This window comes from Microtus oregoni, unplaced genomic scaffold, assembly GCF_018167655.1.
Source record: "Microtus oregoni isolate MIOR12 unplaced genomic scaffold, Mior012 000020F_ref0000438, whole genome shotgun sequence".
Taxonomy (NCBI): domain Eukaryota; kingdom Metazoa; phylum Chordata; class Mammalia; order Rodentia; family Cricetidae; genus Microtus; species Microtus oregoni.
This window is the reverse complement of record NW_024543079.1, coordinates 38,452,137-38,463,107: the sequence shown is the minus strand read 5'-3', so window position 1 is coordinate 38,463,107 and position 10,971 is coordinate 38,452,137. Positions and strand designations below refer to the sequence as shown.

The window sequence follows — 10,971 nt, the reverse complement described above, 5'->3', positions numbered from 1 at the left end:
GCTCTTCAATAGTGTAAAATCCCTGTTGAGTCTACCGTTGTGGGATACTTAATGAGCAGTAAGACACAGGTGTTCTGAATTGCTAACTGGTTTAATGATCTCTATTAAGGCCCTTCTTGTAGCGTGGGATATTATTTAGGTGTGGGAGAGCTTTTGGGGGGACCAGGAAGTTATTAGAACTCTTTAAAGATACAGTCCTCTCTATTTCACCGTAAACTTAATGTGCTTGCAAAATAATTAACTAAAAATGCGTAAATTAGAGATATGGACAACAACTCCTACTGAAGTTAGCAACTGTTATCTAATTGGGACTAAAAAGACCGTCAGGGAAGAGTCAAGTTTCTATAAAACATCAACTTTACAAAGGGAGTTCCAGGACAGGCTCCAAAGCTACAGAGAAACCCTGTCTCGAAAAACAAAAAAAAACAAAACAAAAAAAAACAAAACAAAAAAAACATCAACTTACTAGTGCCACCTACTGGTGAGATCTGACTATTGCTCTAGGAATGATTTTTTTTTTTTCCTTTAGAGCTCGTTTTGATGGTTATTTAACAAGCGTTCTGTTGTTTTGTGTTGCTTTTAGACAAGGTCTCACGTAGCTCACCTCAAGCTGGCCTCAAGCTTGCTATGTAGCTTAGGCTGTCTTTGAATTCCCACGATCCTCCAACCTCCCAGTTCTGGGATCTTCATTTCTGCCAACTCTTAACTAGAGATCCCATTATCCTCCAGACCAGATCTTTATTTTCTAGCCTCCCTGCAGGCCCTGCCTCTTTTTCCTCCCTTTCCTTTCCCCGCCTCCGTCTTCCAGATACTCAAGCTTCCCCACCAAGCAGCTTCTAGTTCCGCCCACTCGACCCCTTAATCTCCTCGCAGCCCTGCCTTCCCCCGCCCCTACCCGGGAAGACCCCGCCTCCTTGCCACGCCCCGCGATCATAAACCCTCCTACTTAAGCTCTTGGCCCCGCCTCCTCCTTCGGCCCCGCCCCTTCCTGTGCCACGGGTCCGTCTCCCGACTCTCATCCTCCCCCTCCGCGCTTCCTCGGTTTCTCCCAGGCCTGTCCCTGAAGCCACCTCCCGGGTTCCGCCCCGCTTCCTAGACTCTGACCACTCCTCCTCGCTCTCCGCACCCCCGGCTCCAGCGCGCTTTCCCGCGTGGGCCCGTCCCTCCAGGGGCGGAGCTGCGCCAGGGGCGGCCCCGGGGCGTGGCCGGGTTCCGGGAGTGCAGGTGCGGCTTCCGCGTCAAGATGGCCGCCGCCTGTGGCTCTTCGCCCTGCCTCGCCCCCGGCCTCGTGTGCCGCCTGCCTGCCGGGGCCCAGCTGCTTCGCGTCGCCCTGTGCCTCCTGTGCTGGGCCCCGGCGGCCGTGGAAGCCGTCCCTGAGCTCGGGCTTTGGACAAGGACGGTCAATAACGTAAGTACCGTGGGGACTGAGGCGTGGCGCTCCTCGGACTCACAGGGCCCTGGCAGGGTAGCTCCGCCCGCGCACCGGTCTGGCCTCGGGGCTTGTTCACTGGAGCTCTGTCGAGCCGGCAGTGGGTCCTCTGACAGGTTTACTGAGCCTTTTGTCTAGGGTGGGCTCTGGGAAAGGAGCGTCCCCTCCTCTGCCCGACGTGGGCTTCAGGAAAGAGCGATCCCAAGGTCCCAAGGTGCTTAGGCCGCTTCCCCTTCCAAACGCTCTTGCTGCTCGTGCGTCTCTTCCCGGCTTCATCCTGGCCTCTCACTGTACCCGGGCACAGTGTGTCTAGCTCATGCCTTTATTTGTTCAGTTCAGAGCCCCCAGTCTCTGCATTCCCAGCGACAGCGTTGGGACCGAACCCCTCGGCTCGATTACTGCTCAAGGCCGCAGGGAGGTTTGTCCAGCCCTTCTGTTGGAGCGTACATTTAATATGCCCTATACTCGTGCACACAGTCACCTCGCCTCTCTTTTACTGGGGTTTCCGCATATTCTTTAGCGCTCCTATCACACTTGAGGGACTTCTGCGTGTGTGGGCGGGGCAAGGTGTGTGTTTAGGAGTGTTTCAAAGGCGAGTCTGGAGGCTTTGGGTGTGTGAAAAGTTCCTTAACTGGGCAGGCCAGTAGAGAACTTGATGTTCTGTGTGGTTAAGAGATGATGTGGGGGAAATGCAGGGGCAGAAGAATTATAGAAAGTCTTGAAAAAGAGACAGGATGTCGGGAAGCGACATTGTCTCTGAGAGTTTCTCGAGAGTCAGATAACTCACCCAGATCTGCTTAGGGTGTACTAGAACGACGTCCAAATTTTAAAGATGAAGTTTTTTCTTCTTCCACCAAATGTAATATCAGAAGCTGCATAGATGTCCAAACCCAAAACTACGGAGGGGGTCAAACGTAGGCTTGTTTCTGTATCCTGGCTCAGTGTAGCATTTCTTCTAAGATCGTTCTGAGTCGGTGCCCCGTGTTATAGACTTAGCAGCGATAGGGGCTGCCCATCCCAGATGCTGAACTTCTCATCAATAAAAAGCATTTGTTGAGGCACGATTCACAGTTCCTGCTGCCTCTGTAGTGAATGTAATCAAGCCAGTGTTTGTAAACTCAAAGTAAAAACACTGCAAGCCAATCAGCTACTTGAAAACTGTAAAGATCTTTGCCCAGCATACTTTGGATAGTAAGACTTCCACGGGGAAGAATGACAGGCTCTTTTGACAAGCAGAGAAGTTTGTTTCTTGATTATCATTTGCTATGGTCAGGCAGAGTTTATTTCCTGTTTAGCTCAGACCAGGAGCATCAGCAAGCTTTTCTTTGTAATAAGCAGGCTGATTATTTTCTTCTTAAGTTGACTCGTCAGAATTTGTCTTTTAGAACAGAAAGAATGAGAGTTTCATTTTTTTTCTGAGTTCATCAGAAGAAAAAAAAGGTTCTTTTGGATATAAAACTCAGCAGCTAATTTGAGCACCGCTGTATGCCGTGTACTAGATTGGTCTTTACTCTTTCAAAGATGAACTTTCGATACAATGCTTTCTCTTAAGGAGCTCGGACAGTATGGGAAACACATTTATGAGTAGATACTTAGTACATCATAGCATTCTTGGGATACTAGTATTCAAGTACTGATGGAGCCAGCCTAATCCTGACCAGGGAGGTGTGTAGCTAGTCTGAAAAGACGAGTAGCTATTTCCTTTGTGAGAAAAGGTGTGGAACAATAGCATTGTGGGAAATTATGGATGTTTATGTTGAATGAAGTTCTGGAAGGTGGGGAACGAAGATCATCGTAGGCCTACTTCACTAGACTTTAGCCTTACAGTCCAGGACGGAGACAGAGCATCCTGAAGCTGTGTCTCTTGAAATTGGTAGCTGTTATGTGGCTTTCCTCTGAGACTGTTTCTGATAGGATGGTGACAAATGAAAGTGGCGACTGTGGAGTCTGGCTTAGTGGACCAGCAAGTGCACTGTGGTCCCTCATAAGAACCAGGGTGCTCCTGGCGTGGGTAAGAACTGAAAGCTATGTCAGTGAAGATCCACACTACAACCTGCAGGCAGCTACTCCACCCTAGCAACTGTTCCCTGCTCCTGTAACTTCAGGGCGGACCGTTGTCAGCCTTGTGAACTTTAAGCTTTAGACTGTCCTCTTCCCTCAGGAAGGAGAGTTTGAAGCCAGCTATACAGTGCAGGTGCCATTTGGCTCCACATGAGGGAGCACTATGGTTCATAGGCACAATTGCCAGGACTCCTGTTAAGTGCAGCTCGGAGCACTTAAACTAATGTGTTTATTATATCACCTAACTTGGATTTTTTTTTAAATTGTTTATCATGAGCCAGATATATACCCTTCCCCCATCTATTTGGGGTTTGATTTGGACCTGGGATTATCAGTAGGTAGTTTTGGATATGAATTACAGAAAGCCATTGTTCTAGCTTCTATTAATCTGTATATCGCCACGTGGCAGTGGCTTACCTGGAAAGATTCAGCATGTCTGACTCATGTGGCTCCATGGTATTCCTCTCTCACTCTGCTTTCTTCCTCCCAGAATTCAGTTCTGTCTTCTCTGCCTACCTAAGTTCTGGCTTATCAGGCCAAAGCAGTTTCTTTATTCATTAACCAATACAAGCAACACATAGAAAGAAGGACCTCCTACACCAATCCTTACTGAAGATAACTAGGAAATAGACATAGCATTGGGATTGTAAGCGAGCAAGAGATGTGATTAATTTACATTTTTAAGATTTTAATTTTTAATTACGTGTATAGGGGTAGGGGAAAATGTGTACATGAATTCAGGTACCTGCAGAGGTCAGAAGAGGACATCAAGCTGGATTTATAGGGAGTTGTGAACCTTGTGATAATGGATGCTGGTAACTGAACTCACGTCCTCTGTAAGAGCAGTAGGCATTCTTAACCACCCAGCCATCTCTCTTGCCCCAGTTTTATGGTTTTAAAATGTCTTGACTCAAAAGCTAGATGTGGAAACTTTAAAAGATAATCACTCTGCTCAGACAGTGTCACAGGATTTAGAGTGCTGTATTTAGAAGATGAAACTAGATTTAAACAATAGAGAAAGAAAGTTTTAACTAAGATATTTCTGTATTTGTTTTTCATTTTAGAAATCAGGACCTTTGATATTTAGGAAAACTATGTTTAACTCTACTGATATCAAGTTTTCTGGTAAGTATACTAATACAATTCTGACATATTATAAATGAACCCAATAATATGAACTAATGTAAGATACATTAAGCTGAATTTTACCAGGCTTTTTCTTTTAGACCACCAACGAGCTTCCAGATTATGACACAGAAACTTACTAGTTTTGAATGCTTGGCCTAATTTAGGCACATTTCTGGCTAGCTCTTTTAACTTAACCTGTTTTTCTTTATCTACCTTTTGCCTTGGGGCTTGTTACCTACCTTTCTTACTTTTGTAGATCTTACTTTCACTGCTTCTCTATGTCTAACTGATTGGTGTCTGCCTGTCTGACCATCATTCTCTCCTCCTTCCTGGTTCTTTTTTCTATCTCAAGCCTAGATTTCTCTTCCTATTTTTTCTCTCTACTGGCCAGTCCTGCCTTTTCTTTCTCCATCCTAGCTATTGGCCATTCAGCTCTTTATAAGGCCAATTGATGCCTTAGGCAGGCAAGGTAAAACAGGTGCAACACATCCTTACTTCGTTAAACAAATACAGCATAAACAAAAGTAACACACCTTTACACAGCCAAAGTAATATTCTGCAGCATAAACAAATGTAACACATCTTTGACTAGTTAAAATAATATTTTTACAACACTGAACTTTTTGTTTTTAACTGATTCTAACTTTTTAGAATTTTGTTTCATTCAGGGCTTAGTTATGTATAACAATAGAGTTTTTTCAATTCTATCAGCCTTATTTGTGGGCTCTGTTTGGGTTACCATCCTTTAAAGATGATACTCAGTGATCCTCACCTTCTGGTACTCATCATCCACCACGTTCTACAGAGTTGCTCTTAAATGTGAGGCTATGTTGGAGAAAGATGCTCTGGCTTCTCTGCCCTTTCCTGATAATTTGCTCTGGGTTATTGCTCTGGAAGTCGGCTGTAGTGGCATAGACTCTCCCAACAAGAGCTTTCTCTGGCTTTGGATCTAACCCTTTTCAGTCTTAATCATGCCACCTAGAACTTTTAAGTATTGGTGGCGCTTTATGGTATTCAAACTAAAGGTCAGACTGCATGGTGTGTGCGACCTGTATCCAGGCAGTCATCCTTGGTCTAGACTCACAACTAGACTAGGCTTGACTGCTTCACTTGACTAGCCTGCTTTTCTTCCTCCAGGTAACATGCCTTAGCCCTAGATCATGGGTCATGCCAGGTGTCCAGTGCCCTTGACAGCCTGTTCTCAGCCTCTCATCCTCACAGAGCACCCACTTGTTAACTCCAACAGGTTGTAGTTCATAAGAAGGAGCTGTTCTTGTTAGCTGCTGGCCTTCTGTGCTACACAGCAAGGAGTTCATTCAGCATGGTTTGGATGAGTAAGTGAGAGAATATGTTAGACTAAGAGAGGCCATAGCATAGCAAGCCAGGATGCTTAGTTGATTATAACATATAACGTTGTAGTAAGTTCTGGCCAACTGTTACAATTCAATGAATTTATCCTTCTCATTTTATTTATCCTTCTCAGTGATTTAGAGAAATTAGGTAATATTTTACTCCTGTTAGCATTAAAACAGCCAGTTTCAAACAGTACTCTGAAGTCTCAAGTCCATATAGACTGTTATTAATGTACAATGAAATTCTTTGTCTGAACAGTGAAGTCGTTCAGTTGTTCTGCACCTGTGAAGTTTACCATAGAGTGGCATTTGAAGTATCACACCTGTCACAACGATTACCTTGAGCTGGAGGAGGTGAGTGGAAACAAGTCTGTAGTGTCTACAAAGCTCTGAAGGATTGTCAGTAAGAGGATTTGATAGAGGACCAGGTGAGGAGGTACACGTGGAGCTCACAATTGAGAAATGCTCCAAATTGATGTTGTGACTTAAGACAATAAATGAAAGTGCATGCTTCTTGACAAAACTATAAGCTGTGTAATCTCCTCATGAGGTATCTTATAAAACAATGTTTAAATCAGGCTTGTGGGAGGGCTGTAACAAGTCAACTTAATTTGAGAAGGAAATTGAAGTTTCTCATCATTCAAACAATGAGTTGCTAGGAACCTAGAACCTTAGGGGCACAAGTAGATTTTGTGAGTTCAAGTCAGTCGCTGAGGAGAGTGGAAACATCTGAGGAAAGGCAGAGAGGAGGAAAGAGTCTGTGCTAAGGATGGAGTCTCCTCTTCTGGATTGGGGGTGCTCCTTGTAGCCCCTTGCAAGATGCTCTTTGATGGGTCTTACGACAATTGCTTAGAAGCCTTCTCTGTTATGTTTGGCTTCTATCCTGAGTAATGTTGGGTTTCCATTTTATTAGTTCTGGCTTTTCATTTAGAGCAAATGTCCCTCAATTTGACTAGCTCTACTTCTTCACGATCAGATTCCAGGTAAGTACTTCTAGCAGGCATCCCACACAATACCGAATTGTCCTTTGTTTGGTGATGTTAACTCAAACAGTTGATAGAGGAAGTACTTATTGATCTTTCCACTGTAGAGTTACTGCTTTTTGTTGGTGTGTAGGACAGTATTTTTATAGCTATATAAATGTCCGGGTTATTTATTTTTAAAGATTTATTTATTTATTTATTATGTATACAACATTCTACCTCCATGTATGTCCACACTCCAGAGGGTGCCAGATCTCATTACAGATGGTTGTGAGCCACCATGTGGTTGCTGGGAATTGAACTCAGAACCTCTGGAAGAGCAGCCGGTGCTCTTAACCACTGAGCCATCTCTCTAGCCCCCCGGGTTTTTTTTTTTTTTCATCAAATATCTATCCATTTATTTTAGCAGCATTCTATGAGTCTTGCCTTATGAATCAGTTGTTTTAATAATTGCCAAACAATGATTCTATTATTTCCAGTTTTCTTTTATATTTTTTAGTGTTTTCCTTTGTGAATGAGCTGCCCTGTTTTTCCTATTTTTTTCTATTGATCCCAGGCAACATTATGGACACATTAATTTTTACTTCGTTTCATAAGCCATGATCAGTTAGTTTTTGTTGTTGTTGTTTTTATGTTTTTGTTTTCTCAAGATGGGGGACTGTCTTTGTAGACAAGGCTGGCTCAAACTCACAGAGATACTCTGCCTCCTAAGTGCTGGGATTAAAGATGTGTGCCATTATTTCCACCTATTTTGTTTTTTGAGACAGAGTCTCCCTGTGTGTCCCAGAGACAGTGTTTTTATTTGCTCTGCTCCAATTGTGCTGTATTTGGTCTGTCAGAGGCAATTCTTGGAAGATGGAGTGCTTGTGTTAGTGACTTACCTTAGTCCTCTGTTATTGGTCCAGAAGCATTTGACTAGGTTAGCTGCTTTTGGTTTATTTACCATTTGCTTTCTACGTCTTTGTAAGTAAATACTTTTCTCTTTCTTTGTGACATTTTTATATATAGGATAAAATAGAAGTAGCCCTAGGGCATGTTTTATTTTTCTAGAAGTTATTTCTTTGTGATAGCATATTGATTTTTATTTTGTCTTGAAGCAGGGTTTTATTATGGACCTCTGACTCTCCTGGAACTTACCTAAGCTGGTCTTGAACTCAGATATCTACCTGCCTCTATCTCCACGGTACTGATGTTAAAGATGCATAGCACTAATCCCAGCTACTGTTTTGTTTTTTTGAGACAGTCTCTTTGTGTTTCCCAGGCAGCTATGCTCCAGGCCCACCTATGATAGTGTCTTCATCTCTTTCCTCATAGTAAGACCATGATTGCACTTGATACTGGGTACAAACACATTGGAATGGCTAAAATGGTATGGCCACTTCAGCTATACTTAGAATCACAGTTAATAGTTTTTTATCTTCGGTATTTTATTTTGTTGCATATTTTCAAATATTCCAAACTGAATTAATTCTTGGCATTCTTTAGATATGAAGTTTTATTTCTTCTAGAAAAAAAAAGTGTAGAAGTAAATTATAACCTAGAATTTTACCTTGGATAGGAGCTGTCCCAAAAACATGAACTTAATGCTGATGCGGACTTCTGTGCTTATTTCAAGAACATAGACTGTTGGACAACAAAAAGTGAGAACTTAGATTGCAGCAGTGATTTACAGGCATTTCCCTCATTAACTGTAAGTATCTCCCTCACCGTGTTAAAAATCAACTGATTTTACTTGAAGTGAATACAAACGCCAAGCTTGAATAATGTTTTGTCAGTATTTTCAGAAAGGAAGGTGTTTGCCTTTAAGTCTTGGTTTTAATTTTTGCATGCGTGCATTAGGATGTAAGAAAAAAATTGATATTCTATTCCTTTTTTATTTTATTTATTTATTTGAGGTAGTCTCATTATAGTCCTAACTGACCTGGAACCCTCTATGTAGACAAGGCTGTCTTGGAACCCAGATATACCTGTTTTAGCCTCCAAATTGCTGGGATTGAAAGTGTGCACCACCATGCTTCCAGATCATTCTCTTTTCAACCTTACAAGAGGTTTTTATGATCTGCTCTCTTCCATTTTATCTCTCATTCTTCTCTTCACTGTTCTCTGGCTTTTGCTCCCAGCATCCTGTCATATGAGCCCTGGTCAAGATTATCAGTGTTGTTAAGACCAGTGATCTGTTACCCTTACCAAAGGTCTTCTTGCCTTGTCACCAGCATTTAACAGCCTGAACATTCCTCTTAAAGATTTTTTTTATTATGTATAAAGTGTTCTGCCTGCATTTATCCCTTCTCATTATAGATGGTTGTGAGCCACCATGTGGTTGCTGGGAATTGAACTCAGGACCTCTGGAAGAGCAGCCAGTGCTCTTAACCTATGAGCCATTTCTCCAGCCCCTGCCTGAACATTTCTTATGCGCTTGTTCTGTCTTCCAGCAAGTGGTCTTATAAATGTTAATAAAACAGTCATACCTGACTTCCTGGGGTTTTGGGGTGGTGTGGTACAGTCGAGGGGGGGGAAGGTGAACAGGGGTGTCAACTTGACACAAGCTATAATCATCTGGGAAGAGGAACTTTAATTGAGAAAATGCCTCCATCAGATTGCCTGTAGACAAGTCTGTGGGGAATTTTCTTGATTAATGATTAATGTGGAAGGGTCCAGTTCATTGTGGGTGGTGGTACAGGACACTGGACAGGTGGTCCTGAGTTCTAGAAGAAAGTAGACTGAGAAAGCCATGGGGAGCAAGACAGTAAGCAGTGTTCCTCCATAGCTTCAACTTCAGTCCTGCCTCCAGGTTCCTGTCCTGACTTCCCTCAGTGATGGAGTGTGACCTGAGAGTTGTAAGAATTAAACCCTTTCCTCCCTGTGCTGCTTTTGGTCATGGAGTTTATCATAGCAATAGAAATTCTTAGATGAGCAGATAGGGAGATTATGGATCATTATAATTTACTTTTTCCTAGAAATTCTAAAGTGAAAATGTCTTTAGTAAAAAATTTAAAGTTCTTTTTAAAATGTGTTTGGAAGCATAATAAACATAAGAAAAGAACACAAATGTGCCTCAGTGGTTTTCAGAAACTGCAGGTTTCGACCAAGTACAGAGCTTTAGCACTTTGAGCCCCTGTTTATTTCCTGCAATTCTCTAATCATACCCACTCTTCAACATTAATCACACTATTAAGGAAGCAAGAACTTTTTCTTTTAAGCAGAAGAACTTTTTTTTAAGATAGCTTTTTTAAAAACTTTATTTTTGTTTTATGTGCATTGTTGTTTTGCTTGTATGTATGTGTAAGGATGCCAGATCCCTTGGAACTGGAGTTACAGACAATTGTGGGCTGCATATGGTACTGGGAATTGAACCTTGGTCCTCTGAAAGAGTAGTCAGTCTTAACTGCTGAACTGTCTCTCCAGCCCCACAGAAGAGCTTTGTTAACTCATGTTCAGAGTACAGTGAGACTTATTTTCTCGTATTTAACTTTTAAATCTATTTTCTTCTAAAGCTTTGTCTTAGTTATTAAAAACAACTTTTCTCCATAGAAATATAGTTATTTAGGATGGATTATTATTAGATAATTGTTATAATTAGATAACTTAGTTAATAAATCCATTGTTTAGAATGAATTATTATCTGCAGTAATATAGAATGGTATTGTTTTACTCTTTTTCAGAATAAAGAGCTAACAGGCAGCAGAAATGTTTCAAGCCAAGAAGGATCAACGGTAAACCCTTTGTCTTTAAATCCAATATGCACAAACTATAGTGAGACTGACAAATCAATCAGATGGCTGCTTGGAGAATGATAATTATTTAAGTTGGAAAAGAAAAAGAGAAACTATTTAAAGCAGTATTTTCTTTCATTTCGATATATATTTTACATATACTATTTCTGCTTTTGTTTTAAAATCTTTTTGAAGACTAGCTCTGCAGCCAGTTTTTTTTCTTTAAAAAAAAATTCAATTTCTCAGTGTGCAAGACAGTATAGCTGTGGGCTGCTGCTGTCGCCATACAATGAGAAAACAGGAGT

The 10,971-nt window shown here is 42.0% G+C and overlaps 1 protein-coding gene across 4 annotated transcripts in view; it reads left to right on the top strand.

Moving 5' to 3' along the window:
• Window positions 1-1,106: 1,106 nt before the first annotated feature.
• Window positions 1,107-10,971, top strand: part of Tmem87b (transmembrane protein 87B) — a 41,357-nt gene continuing 31,492 nt past the window's right edge. The window contains exons 1-5 of one of the 4 annotated variants that reach the window (XM_041670337.1): window positions 1,107-1,408; window positions 4,555-4,615; window positions 6,230-6,324; window positions 8,512-8,643; window positions 10,616-10,666. In XM_041670337.1, coding sequence (XP_041526271.1) covers window positions 1,244-1,408; window positions 4,555-4,615; window positions 6,230-6,324; window positions 8,512-8,643; window positions 10,616-10,666 — 504 coding nt within the window. In that variant the 5' untranslated portion in view covers window positions 1,107-1,243. The remainder of the gene's footprint in view (window positions 1,409-4,554; window positions 4,616-6,229; window positions 6,325-8,511; window positions 8,644-10,615; window positions 10,667-10,971) is intronic. The other 3 variants (XM_041670336.1, XM_041670335.1, XM_041670334.1) reach the window with 3 other exon arrangements.